This window comes from Giraffa tippelskirchi, chromosome 3, assembly GCF_054371585.1.
Source record: "Giraffa tippelskirchi isolate mGirTip1 chromosome 3, T2T-mGirTip1v1.2.pri, whole genome shotgun sequence".
Classification (NCBI taxonomy): domain Eukaryota; kingdom Metazoa; phylum Chordata; class Mammalia; order Artiodactyla; family Giraffidae; genus Giraffa; species Giraffa tippelskirchi.
The window spans coordinates 11,511,717-11,531,090 of record NC_137277.1 but is presented as its reverse complement, the minus strand read 5'-3'; the positions used below and the strand labels follow the sequence as shown (position 1 = coordinate 11,531,090).

General features: G+C 58.9%; 1 protein-coding gene across 4 annotated transcripts in view; it reads left to right on the top strand.

The window, feature by feature from the left end:
* Positions 1-5,097: 5,097 nt before the first annotated feature.
* AATK (apoptosis associated tyrosine kinase) overlaps positions 5,098-19,374 on the top strand; it is a 40,470-nt gene continuing 26,193 nt past the window's right edge. The window contains exon 1 of one of the 4 annotated variants that reach the window (XM_081576156.1): positions 5,098-5,380. In XM_081576156.1, the coding sequence (XP_081432282.1) occupies positions 5,326-5,380 (55 nt within the window). In that variant the 5' untranslated portion in view covers positions 5,098-5,325. Of the gene's footprint in view, positions 5,381-11,452; positions 11,606-19,374 lie in introns of those variants that run through there. The other 3 variants (XM_081576159.1, XM_081576155.1, XM_081576158.1) reach the window with 3 other exon arrangements.

Below are 19,374 nucleotides of genomic sequence, written 5' to 3'. Positions count from 1 at the left end.
CAACATGACCCTTAAGACGAGGTCACACTAGGTGAGGAGGGGCCCTGATCCAGCGACTGGGTCCTTAAGAGAGACACAGGGGAGAGGGGAGGGCCATGTGGCGAAGGAGGGACAGAGGCAGAGGCTGAGACCTCGCAGCCTCTGCGACCACGTGGCCATGGGTCAAGGAAAACCTGAAGCCACCAGGAGCTGGAAGAGGCAGGAAGGGCTCGTCCCTGGACCTTTGGAGGGAGCCCGGTCCTGCTCACACCTTGGTTTTAGACTTCTGGCTTCCAGACTCAGAAAGCATCCATTTCAGTTGTTTGAAGCCCCTACTTTGTGGTCATATGTTTTGGCCACCACAGCAGCCCCTTCTTTCCCAGGGACTCTCTCATGCTCCCCTGCTTCTGGCCTGTCTCCCACCACTGTTGGCCCCCACCCCAGCCCACTCTCCACTCTGATCCCCTTCCCAAGCCTCAGGTGAGGACCGGAATAGGATGTAGGCCTGGGGCCCAGAGGGACACAAAGGCAGCTGCGTCCCCCAAGCTGGCCAGGTGCCTGACAGGGCTGTGGGGGTTTTTTTCTTTTTTTTATGGCTGTGCTGGGTCTTCGTTGCTACACGGGCTTTTCTCTAGTTGTGGCGAGTGGGGGCTACTCTCTAGCTGCAGTGCACAGGCCTCTCATGGCGGTGGCTTCTCTTGTTGCAGAGCACGGGCTCTAGGTGCACAGGCTGCAGTAGCTGTGGCTCCCGGGCTCTGGAGTACAGGCTCAGTAGTTTTGTGGTATGCACAGGCTTAGTTGCTCTGCAGCACGTGGGATCTTCCTGGATCAGGGATCGAACCCATGTCTCCTGCATTGGCAGGCAGATTCTTTACCACTGAGCCACCAGGGAAGCCTGGATTTTATTTTTTAAGATCTATTTATTTTATTCTTTGGCTGTGGTGGGTCCTTGTTGCTGCACGCTGGTTTTCGCTAGTTGCTGTGAGTGGGGGCTGCTCTTCATTGCATTGCTCAGGCCTCTCATTGTGGCGGCTTCTCTCATTGCAGAGCAACGGGCTCTAGGCGCTCGGGCTTCAGTAGTTGGGGCCCGTGGGCTCTAGAGCGCAGGCTCAGTAATCGTGGCGTGCACAGGCTTAGTTGCTTGGCAGCATGTGGGATCCTCCCAGACCAGGGATCAAAATGGTGTCCCCTGCATTGCAGTGCAGATTCTTAACCACTGGGCTGCCAGGGAAGCCCCCGGGCTGTGGATTTAAGGGGTGCCTGGCTGACAGGTGAGCAGTCCTGAGCTTCCCTGGCCTCGGGCTCCAGATGGCTCAGCAGTTTCTACTCCGGCCTTGATTCAAATGTGGGATATGTTGCTCATCATGGATTTTTCTCAATAATTTTGATTCTCTAAGATATTGCATAATACACAGTATGTGGGATCTTCCTGGACCAGGGATGGAACCCATGTCTCCTGTCTCTAAGATATTGCAAAAATAACAGTTACCTCGATGACCAAGTTTGTTTCTTAACAGCTTTATTGAGATATAATTCACATGCTGTGAAGTTGACCATTTTAGAGCCTACATACCAGTGTTTTTTAGTCCCAGGTTGTACAACCATCACCTCTATAAAATCCCAGAACATTTTCAACACCAGCAAAGAGGCTCTATACTCCCATTTTCCCCTCCTCTGGACCTCTGACAAGCATCAGTCTTCCTTCTGTCTCCATAGATTTGAATAGACTAGGTCTTTCCTATAAGTGGAGTCCTGTGGTATTTGCCCTGTTGCTCTTTTCACTGAGCACTGTTTCTGAGGTTCATCCATGCTGTAGTGCGTGTCAGCGCTCCATGCCTTTAAGTTTTTATTTATTTATTTATTTTTCGCTGTGCTGGGTCTCTTGCTGTGTGGGCTTTTTCTCTAGTTGCAGCGAGTGGGGGCTACCCTCTAGCTGAAGTGTGCAGGCTTCTCATTGCAGTGGCTTCTCCTGTTGCAGAACACAGGCTCCAGGTGCATGGGCTTCGGTCGCTGTGGCACATGAGTTCAGCAGTTGTGGCTCCCGGGCTCTGGAGCGCAGGTTCAGTAGTTGGGGTGCACGAGCTTAGCTGCACTGCAGTATGTGGGGTCTCTCCAGACCAGGGATGGAACCTATGTCTTCTGCTTTGTCAGGTGGATTTTTTTTTTTTTTTTTTTTTTTGCCACTGAGCTACCAGGGAAGCCCCTGCTTCACTCCTTTTCACTGATTGCCATACTACCCTGTATGGCCACACCACGCTTTGTGTAGCCATCTGTTGATGGATGTTGTTAAAGTTTTCGGTGCCCTGTGGTGCCTCCCTCACTCACCTGATGCCCTACTCTGGCCCCTGTGCTGTTCTGACGTGGGAGGCCTCTCCCTTCTGTCCCAGGGCCTCTTGGATATTCTCTGGGCCCAGACCCCCTGGGGGGTCAGCTCTTTCTAGGGAAGGTGCCCTCTGCCTACTATACCCGGCTTGTCCTTGACCCCATATTGTCTTCCCCGAGGCTTCTGCCCAAGGCCTCAGGCTCCACGGGCCCGGGTGCCCCATGGAGAGGAGGGAGAAACAGCAGCCCCACCACTCTGGCCTTGAGGGTGGAGGTGCCTGAGGCAGTGGTCACTCGGTGTGGGGCGCCCGGCCCCCACCACTGTCGGGCCTGGCCCCTGCCCGGGCGGCGGAGGGCTCTGGGGCCCCTCGCTTCCCTAGAGGGGCGGCCACATCTTCAGGGATCTCTCTCAATGGAGTCCTGAGGCAGGCTGGCCACTGGGCACCCTGTGAGCCCTCACCCCTGCGCTCCCTGCCCCCAGCACTGGACAAGCCAGGCTCTCAGTGTGGGGGCTTTGCCCCTGGGGATCCAGTTTCTACCTTCTCTGTCTTTTCTCAGAGATGTGTGTGTATGTGCATGCGTGCACCTGTGCTGGGGACAGGCCCTCAGGTCCTGAGGCCAAGAGAGAGCCCCATGCACTGAGCCTCTCACCTCTGCCTTGCCCAGGGCCCAGCACCCCGTCCTGTCCATTAGACCTTGTCACGGCAGTGGAGGGTCAGGCTCATGGCTGGCCTGGAGGCCCTGGACTCAGGGGACCCTGCAAGCGTAGCAGTTCTGTCCCAACCCCAGGAAGAGTACAGATAAGCCCTCCCCCCTAAATTCCAGCCCCAGCCTTCCTGCCCCCTCATTGGTTGCCAGTGAGTGCTGGTGACCAGTCACACACCGGAATCACTGGTCAGAGGACTGGATTAATGGTAGGGGGATTCAGGGGACCCCTGGTTCAATAGTCACCATGTCATAGAAACAGCAGGGCTCCTGGTTCTGGCAGGGGAAGGTGTCACTCGGGCCAGATGGAGTGACAGTGCTGGACCTGCAGCCCAGATGGACTTGTCCTGCCCTACCTGGACCCCGGAGGACATCCGCAACCCTAATGCCCCTGGGGTCTGGCGCGTGTGTTCACAGGTCAGCTTGTCACAGAGGCCTGCAGAGAGATCTTCTGATCCTGGCCACTGAGGCTGGCCGTGAGAGTCTGAATAGGGACAACTTAGGGCCACTGGGCATTTCCCCTGCTTGTTCCCAGAGAGTCCCCTGGCTGCATCGGGGTCCAGGTGTCTGGGGCGCCTTGCTGGTGGCCAGAGGCAAGGCCCACGGTATGCGGGTGGGCAGTGTTGGGCTTTCCTCCTGGGTGGGGAGGGGAGACCCCCACTGGGGATCCAGCCCCCTCAACACTGCACACTCCCAGATCACAGCCCTCAGCCATCCTTACCCTCCAATCCCCCTGGACCTGTGCCCCTCCCACTGGCCACACCCCAGAGGGGCTCCTTCCGCCTCAACTGCGGCCTGTGGGGCGAAGCTGCTTAGAGTAGTGACCACATCATCAGGGCCAGTAAGGAAGGTTCTGGATGCCTCATGTTCCTCCTCAGGCCTGAGGGGACTGGGACCGCCCACGGCAGGGGACCCCATAAGTCTGAGAGGAAAGGAGGTCCCTTCCTTTGCCCATGGGGGAACTGTCTACACAACAAGCCCCCTTAGGGTAAGAAGACTGTGTCCTGGCACCCTCTCCTGAGGGCTGGCCTTCACCATCCTTTCTGTCCTGCCCACCCTTGTCCTCCAGCTGGGTCAACCAAGCGGTTTTGCACACCTGGCCAGAGAATGAATGGATGGATGTAGAGTGACTGACCCAAGTTACATAAAACTCAAATCCCAGTTACACTGTAACTCTCTCCGCTCCCAGTGAGTAGGGAGGGGCCGGTCCCCAGCCCCCTGCGCGCTCAGCCCGCCGGCCCTCCCGCAGCCGCAGCCGCCGCCGCCGCAGCCGAGCAAAATGGCGCGGCAGGGCGCGCGGCCGGCGGGGAGGGGACGGTTCCTCGGTGCCCGGCGCCGCCGCGCCCGCCCTAAATGCCCGGCGCTGTTCCCTCCCGGGCGGGGGCGACCGCTCCTTCTCCACGGTTGTCGCAGAGTGGCACAGGCGCGGGCGGTTTGTGCAAAAATAGCACCCTCCCCCCCACCCCGCCGGCGCGGGCGCCGCCCAGAGGGCGCGGGGCAGGACCGGAGCTGCCTCGGAAACCGGCGTGTGCAGGCCGCGTGCCAGCCCCCGACCCTCGTGTACCGGGGCCCGTGCCTCCTGGCCACCCCATGCGCGCTTTCGTATTGCTCCTGCGTGCCACCGTGCCCACTCCCGCGCGCGCAGCCGTGCCCCCGCCTTCCCGCTCCTCCTCCCCACGCCCCTCTGCCCACCCCCGCGCCTCCAGGTGGCCCCCTCCCGAGTCTCGGTCCCGCCGCCCCCCCCTCCCCGCACCTTTCGCCTCCACGGACCCCTCCCCCATTATCCGTGCCCCCGAGCCTTTGGGTCTCCCATCCCGCGTCACTGAGCCCCTCCTCGGGCTTCAGTACACCCCTCCCCGCGTGTCTGTGCACCTTCCGCCTCCCAGCGCCCCCCAGCCTCCGTGCCCCCATCCTCCGTGCCACCCCCGCGTCTCCGGATCTCCCATTCTGCATCTGTGTCCCCCCAAGTGCCTTCGTCCCCCCCGCATTTCCCTGCCCCCTCAGCCTTCGGGTCCTCCCTGCGCGCGTCTCCGTGCCCCCCCAGCCCGGTAGGGAACCCCCCCCCGACCCCGCGCGCGCGCTCCCGCCGGTGTTTTCGGACTGCACCGGCCGGGGGAGGCGCCTCGTCTGTCGCCGCCGCCCGCACCCGCACCCCGCCGGCCCCGCGGCTGCGGCTGTGGGTGCTGAGCGGGAGCGGCGGCCAAGGAGCGCTCGCACCTGCGGCGGCCGCTCGGGTGATGGCGCGGTGCGGGCCTCGGGCGTCCTGAGTAGAGCGCAGCGCCAGTCGGGGGATGCCAAGCCGCGCTGCTTGCCCTGGCCATGTCGTCGTCCTTCTTCAACCCCAGCTTCGCCTTCAGCTCGCACTTCGACCCTGGTGAGTCCCCTGGCCGCGCCCCTTGCCAGCCCTCTGCCCGCTGCGGCTGCCCCTAACCTGCCTAACTGCGGACATTGATGCTTCCTGAGCCGCTGGTTTCCTATTTTGCATGGAAATTAACCCTTTCCTCTCTCTGAGCGAAGCTGCAGACGGAACTGCTTTCCCGCAGGACCCCCTGGAGGCCCGGAGGTGGGCAGGCCTAGGGGTTGGCACCTGCTTGAGGCCTCCATCAGCGGGGGTGGGCAGTGGGGGCACTGTCTATCCCTGTGGAAGCTTCGATCTCGGGGATCCGGGGCAGGAGGGCCCATGTTGGGCCAGGTGTCCAGGGGAGGAGGTAGCCAGGACTAAGGGCTCCAGGGAAGGGTTGGAAGTGTTGCCTCCCCAGGCCCATGGACCCCCTTGCCAGGACTAGCATGGCAGGCTCCTCCCCAGGCTGGGAGTGCGTTCTGGAGAGCCCTGCCAGGCCACCCAGCCGCCTGCATGGGGAGGCGGGAGCCGTAGTCAATCCACGGGTCAGAGCCCACTCAGCACAGGCTCAGAAGAGATGGGCCTCAGTGGATGTCCAGGCCCTCGGGACAGAGGGATGAGGCCAAGGTGGCTCTGTCAAAGCTGGCTGCAGGGGACAAGGGGCCAGGCCTCTTCCCCCCCTTCCCCCAGGCTGGCGGCCCTGGCAGCCTGTTTACCCATGGCTGCCTGACCTCCTGGCAGCAGTGGGCCGCCATGGTGGGCAGAGGGGCCGGGGGCAGCTGAAGGCCTGCCTCTGTCACCAGAAGGTGGTAGACTTTCTTCCCTCTGCCTTCATAGGCCCCTCCTTGGCCCTAGTGGGAGATAAGCCCCTGCCCTGGAGCTGTGGCCTAAGGGCCCAGAGTCCCACCCACTTGTCACTGGGGCTCTGGCACAGGCTAATCCAGCCAAAACAAAGCCTGGTGAGCACGTGATGGGCTCTTCTGGGTCTCCCTCCCTGGAGTAGGGCCCAGTTCGTGCAGTGATGCACAGGGTCCCCTGGGTCCGGCCCCATCTGAAGGCATTTGCTCTTGGAGGAGGGGAGCGGACGGCAGGTTTCTCTACTGGACTGAGGATGTGGGTGTCCCTGGCTCAGAAATGACTTCCCAAGGCGACTCCCAGAGCTTGGAGAACATGGAATCACAGTGGATGGCCCCAAACCTGGCAGTGACAGCCCTGGCTGGATTCTAAGGGTGGGGGTTGGAGATGGGGGTGGAGGTGGCCCTGATGAGCAGTTAGTCCCAGGCCCAGACAGCCTTTTGGGACAGATATCCAGGTGGCTCCAGGCCAGTGTTCCAGGCAGTGTGGCTCCTGGGCAGCAAGGGTCCAGCCTTGGAACGGTAAGCAGGGTGGGGGTGTGTGTGCCAGGACTGACCCAGCGATGGGGGACACCCTCCCTCATGCCCTGCCTCTTGCACTCTTTGTAGGGCCCAGACTTGCCTTCTGTGGGTTCAGTACCCTCTCCCCCACCAAACACACACTCGGGTGTGTCCCAGCAAGAGACCCTTCCCCCATCTTAGAGAAACAACTAAGCTTGCTCCTCTTGCAAATGTTTCTGTTAACAGCTGTGATCAGTGTAATTATAATGTGTCAGTTTAAGAACTTACCAGGGGAAAAAGATGTCAGGAGGCAAGGGGAGGTCTGCTCTTTTCAGGTGGAATGAAGGGGAGAGCCTTGCCCCACTGTGGGAGGGGCCCCCCTGGATGGTAGAGGTGGGTTGCCTGCTGGGGTGCAGAACTCCTGGGCTCCGTGCTGGCCCCCATGTGGGCATTGGGAAGGAGGAGAGGTGGGGTCCTCTGCCCTCCTGCTAAATGCCTAGCATTCAGAGCCTAGCTCCCACCCCTTAGAGTCCCCCTGCCCACCCTTGCCTTCTAGAGTCTCAGTTTTCTCATCTGTAAAAGGGGATAGCAGCGCCTACACTAGGCTCGGTTAGGGGTTAAGCACTCTATGAAAACCTGACCCTCAATGAACACTGGCTGCTCTTTTGGAGGGGGTGGTATATGGAGACAAGGCCACAGTGGCATGTGGCTTTCCTCTGTCCCCAAAGTGGGGAGAGATGGGTTTTTTTGAGGTTGACTCCTGTCTAAATGAGGACCCTGCTTGGGATCCACCAAACTCAGAGGGCAGGGGACAGTCGTGTTTGTGGCTATCTTGGAGTTTGTTTCTGTGGTCGCTCAACACTCTGGGGTGGACAGAGGGACCCAGCGTGGGCTGAGGGTCCTCAGAGTGTCACCAGGCCAGGTTTGTTGCCTGCTGCCAGTTCTGTGTATATCATGGATCCTATGGTAGTTCTCCATAGAGGTGGTGACAATGCTGGCAGTTATGTAGGAGTGAAGGGGGCTGAGTTTGAGGCTCAGGCTCTCTGCACACGTGCTTGAGTGCTGTATGGGTGCTGGGGGACCTTATTTAAACTCAGCTCCTGCCTGGGCCACCATCACCTATCAGAGATGGGCAGGGCAGGCCACTGGAGGGGGCCCGGCCCGAGCATGTTCTCCTGGGACCACAGGCTGGCGCAGGCGGGCATCTGGAAGGGCTGCCTCTTCTGGGGTTCAGCTCTTCCCATGATGTGGGTGACTTTGGGGGATTTCTGGTCAGAGGTCACAGACCTCTGACCTCAGTGCTGTGTGGCCTTGAGCCAGTCACTCAACCTCTCTGAGACTCAGCTCCACACAGGTGGAACCTCACTCTGGGGAGACTGGGTGGGTGGGATATGGAAGCCAAGAACTGAGGGGTGAGCAGGGTGTTAGGTGGGAGCCAGGAGCACCTGGGCGGAGCTGGTGGGGGAGGCGTGGCCTTGAGGGGGCGGGGCTTGCCTCCTGCCTGAGGCAGAGGGCCACCCTTGTTTCTCACCTTCTCAAGCCTTGGGCCGGAGAAGGCAATGGCACCCCACTCCAGTACTCTTGCCTGGAAAATTCCATGGACGGCGGAGCCTGGTAGGCTGCAGTCCATGGGGTCGCTAAGAATCAGACATGACTGAGCGACTTCGCTTTCACTTTTCACTTTCATGCATTGGAGAAGGAAAGGGCAACCCACTCCAGTGTTCTTGCCTGGAGAATTCCAGGGATGGGGGAGCCTGGTGGGCTGCCGTCTATGGGGTCGCACAGAGTCAGACACAACTGAAGCGACTTAGCAGCAGCAGCAAGCCTTGGGCTGGAGAAGGCAATGGCAACCCACTCCAGTACTCTTGCCTGGAAAACCCCATGGGCGGAGGAGCCTGGTAGACTGCAGTCCGTGGGGTCGCTAAGAGTCGGACATGACTGAGTGACTTCACTTTCCCTTTTCACTTTCATGCATTGGAGAAGGAAATGGCAACCAACTCCAGTATTCTTGCCTGGAGAATACCAGGGATGGGGAAGCCTGGTGGATTGCCGTCTATGGGGTCGCACAAAGTCGGACACAACTGAAACGACTTAGCAGTAGCAGCACCAGCAAGCCTTGGGCGGACCGGGTGCAGCCCAGGCCCTCAGCAGGTGCCTGGCAGGCGCAGGCCTCAAGTCAGAGCTCTGCAGCCCAGGGCTGGAGCTGTCTTAAGACCCCTGGGGCAAGTAGTGGACCAACCCCTCCCTGATCCCATGGTCCTCTCTGCCTCTGGTTCTTAATCTGGAACATTAATCTGGTTCATTAATCTGGAGGGGGGCATTACTGTGGTGCCCACCCCAGAGGGTGACTGGAGTGCTGAGTGCAGGCCAGTTCCCAGGCAGCGCCAGTCAAGGCTGACGTTGGGGCAGGGGTTACTGTGGCCCATTTGGTGGGACTTGGAGTTGGAGGAAACTCATGGAAACCAAGGCAGCCCCCAGCCTCTTGGTCATGTCCTGCTGCCTGCCCATGTTCTCGCCCTGAGCCTGGCTCTGCCAGGAGCGCGCTCCACCAGCATTAACGCGTGTGCAGCGCCGGCTCAGGGCTGGGCAGGCTCGGGCCTTTGGGTGAAGGCACTGCTGGGGGACAGGGCACAGGGAGGGCATTCCGGCCAGGCGTGGTTTGACCTGCATGGGGATGGGTGCACTCGGGGACTTGAGGGCTGAGAAGGACCCCAGGAATGAGTTCTTGCGGCCCTGGGGGTCCTGCTCCATGGCTGATGGCCACGTGCTCATGGTAGTTCTCGAAATTGGTGGCCCACCGTCCACTGCCTGCTGCCCGTGGGGCCTGGCTGAAGTCAGATGCTCCCAGACGGGCTTGGCCTGGTGGGGGGAGGGCATCAAGAGCCAGCCCTTTGACGTGTGTCACCTCCCCTGCCCTTGCCCCGGAAAGGCTGGCCCCAGGGTGGAAGCGGCAGCTATTGGGCTGAGTCTGGGGGTGTGGGCCAGCTCAGGGCAGGAGGAAGGTTGCAGTATCCCCAGGGTAATTTCTCTGTATTCTGGAACATTCTCCAGGAAGCCAGACTATGCCTTTCTCTCAGAGGGGCTGTTTCTCCCCCACGCATCCCCACATGCAGCTTTATACACGCAGGTGCTCAGGCTCACACATGCACTCACACACTTGAACACACACGAATGCTCGCAGATGCCTTCATGTGTGTATAATGATGCACAGAGCCTAGGCCAGGCTGTGGTGTACTGGGGGAGGGCGGTCAAGGGCATGGCTTGGCGGGGGAACCCGATCCACCCTAACCCTTGGCCTTTAGCCTCATCTCTGCTCTCACATCAGTTGATGGACTGAGCCACCAGGTCCTGGTGGCCTGAGGGGGAGCCTGGAGCCTTCCCTCCCGGAGGCTGAGCCTGAAGGACTTCCCTGCTATCACCTGGCTGCCTTTTTCCAGGGTGGACCAAGCCTTGGCCCCTCCACCTGCCGTCACTGTCCCTGAGCATGTCCGCTGGTGCTCCATCCTCCTAATGCCTTACCTTCCCTAGGTGAGGGCGCCTGGGTAGAATGCGTGTGTGTGCCAAGTCGCTTCAGCTGTGTTAGACTCTGTGACCCTATAGCCTGCCAGGCTTCTCTGTCCATGGGATTCTCCGGGCAAGAATACTAGAGTGGGTTGCCTTGCCCTCTTCCAGGAGATCTTCGTGACCCAGGGATTGAACCCACGTCTCTTACGTCTCCTGCATTGGCAGGCAGTTCTTTACCCCTAGTGCCACCTGGGAAGCCCCTGGGTGGAATAGTATTCCCCAAAATTCTTGCCTACCTGGAGCCTCAGGATGGGACCTTGTTTGTAAATAGGGCATTTGGAGCTGTCGTAAGTTAAGATGAAGCCATCCTGGCTTGTGCTTAGTCTCTCAGTCCTGTCCAACTCGTTGTGACCATGGACTGTAGCCCACCAGGCTCTCCTGTCCATGGGATTCTCCAGGCAAAACTACTCGAGGGGGTTGCCATGCCCTCCTCCAGGGGATCTTGCCAACCCAGGTCTCCCGCATTGCAGGCGGATTCTTTACCGTCTGAGCCACCAGGGAATCCCCTCATCCTGGCTTAGGGAAACCTAAATCTATGGCTGGGGTCCTTCCAAGAGAGCTGGGAGAGACTTGGGAGAGATGAGGACGTCCTGTGCCCTGTGATGATGGAGGCAAAGTGAGCTGATGCAGCCATGAGCCAAGGTAGGCCTGAAGCTGGGAGAGGCGGGAAGGGTCGTGCCCTGGAGCCTCCGGAGGGAGTGTGGCCCTCACGTGGGATGTCCGGCCTCCAAGCAGCAGACAGTCCTGTGCACTGAGGCCCCAGTCTATGGCACATTTTGACAGCAGCCCCAGGGCACTCCTGCAGGATGCTCTGAGTCCCATGGGGCCTGGGCCAGGGCCGAGCCTGCCTCTGCCTTCATGCCAGCCTCTGTCTCCTCTGTGTAAACTGGGCCAGCCTTGCCCACCTGGAGGCGTCTTTGGAGGCAAGCGAGGTAACACGTGTGTAGGCGCCTCTGAACACGCGCCTTCACTGGACTGCGGGGATGGGAGGGCGGCCTCGGCCTGGACCAGAGCGCCCTCCTCTGGGCACCTCGGGCCTCCTCTCCGGCCTCTGGTTGTCTCTCGCAGAGGAACCAGCACCAGCAGGACAGGCGGCCGTGGCCTCCCCGCCCCCGGCAGAGGAAGCCGGCAGAGGAAATGAGGGCAGCGGACGCCGGGCCGGAGCCAGCTCCCAGGCGGCCTGTCTGGAGCGTCGCGGTAGGCAGTGTCCATGCCGGGTCCCTGCCTTCCTCCACCAGGGTCAGGCTGGGGGGCCGGGGCCAGGTGCCCCGGGCTTGAAGGGCGGCTCTGGGGTTAGACCAGCAGTCGGAGCCACGTGGGAACGGCCACCCAGAGCTGGGTATGTGGGGGCTTCTGGAGGCCTGTGGGCTGCCCACAGCCAGCCCGGGGCTGGGGGACAGTGAGCAGTCGAGGGCTTGTAATCGAGAGGCCCCCAGTCCCTGCTCTGGCTCTGCCAGAGGAAGTGGCAGGACAGGAATGAACCGGGCCAGGGCAGGGGCTGTGCTGGGCAGCCTGGGGGGCACTTGTCACGGGGCGTGTAAGGAGAGGTGGCAGGGTGCTGGCCAGCATCTGAAGGCTGGGGCAGAGTCACCTCTCATGGCGGGATGTGGCCGGGCCTGGCCTTGCTCACTCCTGGTGAGGGTGCACTGGTGCCTTCTTGTCCTGCTGGGAGGGAGAGGTGGTTATGTGGGCCAGCTAGCCATGAGTGGCCAGGGATATAGCCTGCCTGTCCCTGCGAGCCAGGGCAGGGGCAGGGGACCTGAGCCCCAGACCAGACCCAGGCTCTGTAGAGGTCACTGCGTGCTGAGGCCGGCGTGGGAGATGGGCAGCAGTATGATGTTTTGGATGCCGTCAGGCACCATGGGGGGTCTTTGTATGGATGGGGATCATTCTGGAGATGATCCCGCAGGGCTCACATTCTGCTCCTGCTGTGGTAAAATTCTGAATGATTTCGCAGTGGACCCACAGCTTCTGACAGGTTTCCCAGGTGGTGCTAGTGGTAAAGAACTCACCTGCCAATGCAGGAGATATAAAGGTACGGGTTCGATCCCTGGGTCAGGAAGAACCCCTGGAGAAGGGCATGGCAATCCACTCCAATATTCTTGCCTGGAGAATCCCATGGACAGAGGAGCCTGGTGGGCTACAGTTCATGGGGTCACAGCGAGTTGGACACGACTGAGCGACTTAGCATGCTTGCACGCTGCTGATTGTGCAGCTGGTCCTCCTACTTGGAGCCACCTGTCCAGTCTTAGGGTTCAGTTGGGAGGGCACCGGGCAGGCAGTCACTCGTAGGGGGCCATGGTGCCTGTGTCACAGGCTGGTTCCCATTGGTGGAGAGCTGCTGCGATCCCGGGCGGGTGGTTTGGCTCCACTAGCTGTGAGGCCCACCCGCATGTCCGGACACCACCCTGGGAAGAAGGAATCCCACTTTGAGGGGACGCCGCACACACAGGGTGCACATACGAATGCGTTTCACTGGTCCTGCTGGTCCTCACGCCCTAGGTCACTCCCTACTGACAGTGAAACGCTGGGCTCTCGGCCCAACCATCGATGGACACAGCCTTCTGCCCAGCTCTGGGCACCCTAACGCCGTCTCTCCCTGTCTGTCCAGGCTTTATTGAGATATGATTCCTGTACTGTTCGATTCATCCACTTCCAGTGTGCTTTTCACTGCACACACAAGCATGTGCGGCCATGACCACTGTTCAGAACACTTCTGTCCCCCTCGTGAAAGCCCCACACCCACCAGCTGCCCCTCTTCTGCTCCCCACCTCTGGAGGTCACCCATCTGGACGTTTCCTACCCACAGGCATGCAGCTCAGGGTCGTCTGTGTCTCTCTCCTCGTGCTGTCTGGTTCTATGGTAGGAATGAGGGGAGTGGGCCTGGGTCTAGGGGCAGCTTTCGTGGAAGCTGAAGGTGGGACCACCCCACGCAGACCCCTGCCCAGCACTCAGCCTCTTGGCCCTGTCCCCTGAGCTGTTCCAGGAGTGCCGAGGGGTAGCCTGACTCACCTTTTCCCCCAGCCTGACTCACTCTCGAGGAGATGCCTCGAGTGCCCTTCTGGGGGCTTGTTGGCTGTTTGGAGTCATCGTCTGGGATTGCCCGTGGGAGCCAGGCCTGCCCGGCTGGGGATGGCATTTATATGTTCTGGAGCTGAGCCCTTGGCCAGAGATGGGCGTTGGGGTGGCATTTCCATGTCTTCGCCGTCTTACTGGTCTGGGGCTCAAGTAGCTGCAAGGTGTGCAGGCGCCGCTGGTGTGAGTCTTTCTTAACCCCGTGCTCAGTGGCATCAGGTTGGTGGCTTGAGAAAGGCTGCAGTGGGAAAATTTGCACCCCAGGAGCCCGCAAAGGCTCCACATTGGAAATCCCCTTCTGTCTCTTTTTTCCAGAAAGCCGGTTGTTAAGCATTACCAGAAAATCAGGGGTGTAGGCCAGTTTTTTTTTTTTTAAATATTTATTTATTTGGTTGGGTCTTAGTTGCAGCATGTGGAATCTTTCATTGTGGCATGCTAACTCTGTGTTGTGGCATGTGGGATCTGACGGGAGATCAAACCCAGGCCCCTTGCATTGGGAGCACAGAGTCTTAGCCACTGGAAGTCCCTAGGCTAGCTTGTTAATCCCAAGAAGCCGCCTGGAATCATTTTGGCCTGAGGCAGGCATCCCCAAGAGGCAGTTTCTGGCCCCTGGGGTTGAATGACTCAGAGGGATGGTCCTGCTTCCTCTTGGGGCCACTCAGTCTGGAGGGAGCCCCTGGGTGGGGCCTGCTTGGGTGTGCAGGGCCAGGGCCTGAACACTCCTGCTCATGGCTGAGGCCACACCTGGCCTGGGCCATGCTCCTGCTGTCCTGCTTCCCCAGCTCGCCTCATGCTACTTTCTACCCTGCCGTGGGGTCCAGGCAGAAACTTGGAGGCCAGGATGGCAGGAAGTTTTGGGCTTGGACTGCCCACCCCTCCCTGAGCAGCTGGTGGTGGAGTGGGAGCCAGCGCATCAGATTCTGTTTTATTTTTCCTTCTTGTGACGGGTGGTCCTGCAAGTCCTCTCTGAGACTCACTGTGGCTGCGGTGCGTTCCTGCGATGCCTCCTAGGTCTGGCGATGCACCTGTGGGTTTCCTCCTGGGCAGGTCTGAGCCTTGCTGCCTCCAGCCTCTGCCCAGCTGCTCCCCTGCCCAGGCTTGTGAGAGGGACTCCTTCATCTGACTTAGGACCCTCAGGGTGACCCCATGCCCAGCAGGTGTCAGGGTAGGGTCCCCAAGTGAGCAGGATGGGCAGGTCTCTGCCTCCCAGGGGGTTGTCCTCAGGCCCCTGCAGGGTTGCGGAGGGACCAGCGGGGAAGCAGTTTGTGCAGGGGGGACAGTGCTGGTGGCAGTGGCCCTGGGAACAGAGAGACAGGGACGTAGGGGTCAGTATATGGGTGGGAGTGGGTGAGCACGTGTGTAAACATGTGAATGCATGTGCACATACATGTGCATGAGTGTGAGGATGCGGGGGGTGTGTGTGTGAGTGTGTCCCCTCCCTGGTTCTCTGGGGAGGAGGCCCAGGCCCTTGGCTCTCCCCTGCCCCTGGGGGGTGAGACCCCTTGGGGTCCCCTTAGGCTCTGGGTGACGTTGTAGCTCCTGACCCCACTGGATGGCAGGAGTGGGGCTGACACCTGCCATGCTGACCATCCAGCCACCTAAGCTAAGGGTCTGTGGTCCAGGGCCTGGGGAAAGAGCCCTCCTGTGTGGACAGCTGGCGTGACCCACGTGACCCACGGGTGCTGCAGAGTGGTGGCTCCCAGCTGCTTGTTCGCGTGTCCGTGGACTTTGCCAGGTCAGGATCCCTCAATTCAGGTTGATTCTTAAGCCGGCAGAGCAGCTGCGACCACTTAGCTGCCAGACACCTGACTTCCCTTCCCTGGAGGAGGCAGTGACTCCCACCTTCCAGCCCTCCTCTCAGTCCTTGGGGTGTGAGACCGTCCAGATTACCTGCTCACCCACCCCTTCCCCTCTGTCCTTGCAGCAGTGGCATCCACACCTGTCTGCACATTAGGCCATCCAGACTAGGCGGTGAGGGGGTCTGGAAGGTCCTGGGGTGGGGGCAGGGGTCACAGCCCCCCCCCCAGTTGCCCCTTGGGCCCCTCTCACCTGCCGGGGATGGAGTCAGGGCAGCTGTGGAGGTAAGGGGCTGCACCCCCGCTCAGAGAGGGGGTGGGTGAGCCTGGGGGGTGTCTATCAGCTGGGACTGGGGGCTGTCCATGACTGCCCCCGACGCAGTGCCAGCTCTTGGGGTGCGGGCCTCCTGCAGATGCACCTTCATCCAGGGATGCCCCGGGGGAGGAGGGGATGCTGGCACCCAGCAATCAGTGCGTCTGAGATGTCAGGGCTCTGAGTTCAGTCGCCAGCGTCCTTTCGTTTCTCCACCTGCCCCCAGACATCTGGGGGAGAGGAGCGAGGACACAGATGGGCTGGGCCCAGGTCCTGCCTCGGAGGCTCCACACAAGCGCAGTGACCCGCTTCCCTTTCTCTTCTGGGCAGAGGGCCGCTGTGTCCCCATCTGAGGATTCTGTTCCTCTCGGGAGGAACTTCCATGTCTGGGCCCTTGGCCAAACCTTTGCCAAGAAACTGCCCCACGGTCCCCCTGGCGCTGGATCTGCCTTCCGGATGGCTTGTGGGGTATGGATGCCCCCTCCTGCTGGCCCCTGTTCTGGGAAACCCTTGACTCTTGCTACTTGCCTCAGCTGGGGTTGGGAGGTGGGGGTACCAGGGACAGTCAATGGGCTCCTGGTGGTCTGGGCAGGCCGAGCTCCTCCCCTCCTGCTGTCTGCTTGCCGCAGCCTCGTAACTCAGAGACGCCTGCCTGGTTGCACAGCTCCTTCCTGTAAAAGATCCTGTTGCATCACCGGGCTTGGGGGGCAGGGGCACTGGTGTCAGCATGTCCTCAGATGCCCTGCCTGGGCCCCCCCAGGTCTGCGGTGACGCTGAGTGTCAGCCCCCATCAGCTGCACCTGTACCAGGAGGGGAGCCTGGGGCCCTGGAAATACTGGGGTGCACGGCCGTCTCGCCAATGGCAGGCTTACTGTCTGGGCTTGGCGGAAAGGGGCTCTGGGGGGAGCAGTGAGTCAACTAGGGGCGCGTTGGGGGTACCTACCCGTGGGGGCCGTCGGGGTTGGCACACCCCTGACTCGGTCTCTATGGGTTTAGAGTGCTTACTTAACTTTTTTTTTTAATTGAGGTGAAATTCATGTGACATTTGTATGCATGTGTGCTAAGTCGGTCATGTCTGACTCTTTGTGATCCTATGGACTGTAGCCCACCAGGCTCCCCTGTCCATGGGATTCTCCAGGCAAGAATACTGGAATGGGTTGCCATTTTCTTCTCCAGGGAGTCTTCCTGACCCAAGGATCGAACCCGTGTCTCTTAAGTCTCCTGCAATGGCAGGTGGGTTCGTAACCACTCACGCCACCTGGGAAGCCCTAAATTCATATGACGTGAAATGAACCACTTTGTAGGGTACGGTTCAGTGTTAGTACATTCACGGGGCTGTGCAGCTTCCGTCTCTATTTCCAGAGCCTTCCATCACCCCCACACAGAAGCCCTGTGCCACTCCAGTGCCCCCAGCCCCTGGACTTGCTTGTTCTGGACACTCCATACAGATGGACATGCGGTGCCATGGAGGAGCCATAGAAATCACCCACGGCTCCTCCATCAGCCATGCTGGGGCCCCTCTTTTCTCACATCCTCACCAACACTGGTTATTTTCCGCTTTAAAGATCATGGCCGTCCTCGTGGCTCAGATGGCTCACTTATTCTTCAGAGTGGCTGTCGGGCCCCTCCCAGCAGACTGGAAGACCGAGGCACTGGGCTAACCGGAAATGCTTCCTGAGTGCTGTGTGTCTCAGGCTCCCGAGGATGTTGAGATCGAGCCAGGCCGAGGGTACAGCCAGGGTGAAGGAGCAGTGGGGGCATGGCCACCAAAGGGCAGGTGGGCAGGTAGAGGGCTTGGGGAGGGCTTATGGGTGGTGCTTTTGGAAGATGGCTTCAGTCCTGGGTAATGAATCGCCTGGAAGGCACAGAGCCCCCAGGAGTTTGGGCAGGGTCGGGCTGTGGATTGGAACTCAGTGGCCTCAGTGGGGCTGGACTTGGGCAGGGAACAAGAGGGATCCAGAGGCAGTTGCGGTATCCCACTTGCAGAAGGGATGGGACGGACCTGGGAGTGGGTTTGCCTTGAGGTGCACGTGGATTCTATGCTGTGTTTGGTTTGAGATGCTCCAGGACACCCAAGGGAAGGGCCAGGGCCAGGTGGCCATTGGGGTCTAGGACCCCAGAGGAAACTGGGGACCAGGGTAGGAGGTGGGGTTGGAGTTGGCCCTGATGGGATCAGGGAAGGGGTATAGGCCCAGCCTGGGCCCACCTAGGGAGGAGGAGGAGGGAGTCCATCCAAGAACAGTGAAGGGAGTGGCTGGGAAGGTAGAGGGTGTGGGGGCCATCCCAGGACCCAGAACACAGTCCAACCGGCTATCCTTCCTACACTCTGGCCTCGAGTTGCGGCCACAAACAGAGACCCTTCGAGTGGGTCCACTGACCTCAGGATGGCTGGAATCTCTGATCCTTCCCTTGGCCGATCAAGGCCACCTCCACCTTCCACCTCTGTGTCCCTGGGGAAACATTGCTTGCCTCCAATCAGGGAGGCTCCCCCGGGTGGGGGTTGAGTGTGGGAGTGGGGGGCAGAAAGGGACCTGTGGAGATCCAGGACCCTGGGATACCAGAACAAGGTCTGGGCCCTAGTCTGTGTATGGTGAGGCTGTGGGGGTCTTTAAAGACGGGAGTGATGGGGTTAGGCGTGGGTGATAATTAAATAAAATTATACACATCTGATTCTAGACGTAGTACATGCTTATTGTAGAAAATATGAAAACTGCAGACAAGAAGGTATTAACCACCGAGAATTCTACCACCCAAGACAACAATCACTGTTCACATTTTGACTTATTTTCTTCCAGTTTTTTTTTTTTTTTCACATGGTTGTGACCAGGATTTATAAACAATTCTACATCCTGCCTCTTGTTTTCAGCTTTACTGGGGTATAATAGAAACAGACTAAACTGCACATGTTTAAAGTGTGGGATTTGATGGATTTTGGTATAGAGATATGTCAAAACTCATGAAATCTATTTATTTGGGAGACCCCATGAACCCTTGACGCCATAGTCAAGTAACAAGCATTTGCTTTGAGCCCAACTGTTTCCTTGTGTATCCTCCCCTTTTAAAAAAAAATATTTATTTATTTATTTAGGCTGCATTGGGTCTTAGTTAATGTCATGTGAGATCTTTTATTGCAGTTTCAGGGCTTAGTTGCTTCCCAGGCATGTGGGATCTTGGTTCCCTGACCAGGGGTCAAACGCACCTCCCCTGCATTGCAAGGCAGATTCTTAACCCTGGATCACCAGGGAAGTTCCCTTCCTTTTTAAAAATTAGCACAAAGTTGTTATTTCCTTGTTTATTTAAAACATTTCCTTAAATTCACTCTCTATGGCTTCTTTTGCAGATGTACCATTGTTTTTATTGAATCCTTCTTTTATTGTGACTATTTAGGTTGTCTTTTACTCTTATAAACACCACTGCAAGGAACATCTCTGTGAGATGTGATTCCTGCCTGCGTCATTAATGTTCTCCTTCCTTTGTTTTTATTCTGGATTTGTGTGCCATCCGGGCTGCTCTCTGATTTGAATTCCCAGACTGGGAATTACTTGGCCCAGGAGTTGGCAGGTCTCCCAGGGCCTTCTCGCACGTCTCCAAGTTGCTTTCTAAAGGCTGCCCTGACTTACATCCACCAGGGCGTCTGGGTAGCTAGCTGGTCCTGGTGTGCGGGCTTTGGCCAGACACCAACTTCTAAGAACTCCTGTGGTCAGGAAGCTGATATCCGGTGTGATTTCATTTCTTTGATTATGGATGAGGCTGCACGTTTTCTTGTGGACTAGACAAACTGTATTTCCTTGTTTTTGGCCGACTGTGTATAGTTTGCTTGTGTATGTTTTGAGATCTTAAAGTATTTTTATATTTTGTTGACTGTGTTCCCCCCAAAAGTAGTAACATCAGTCTTTGACAAATCTTCCGTCAATCATTCTTCCT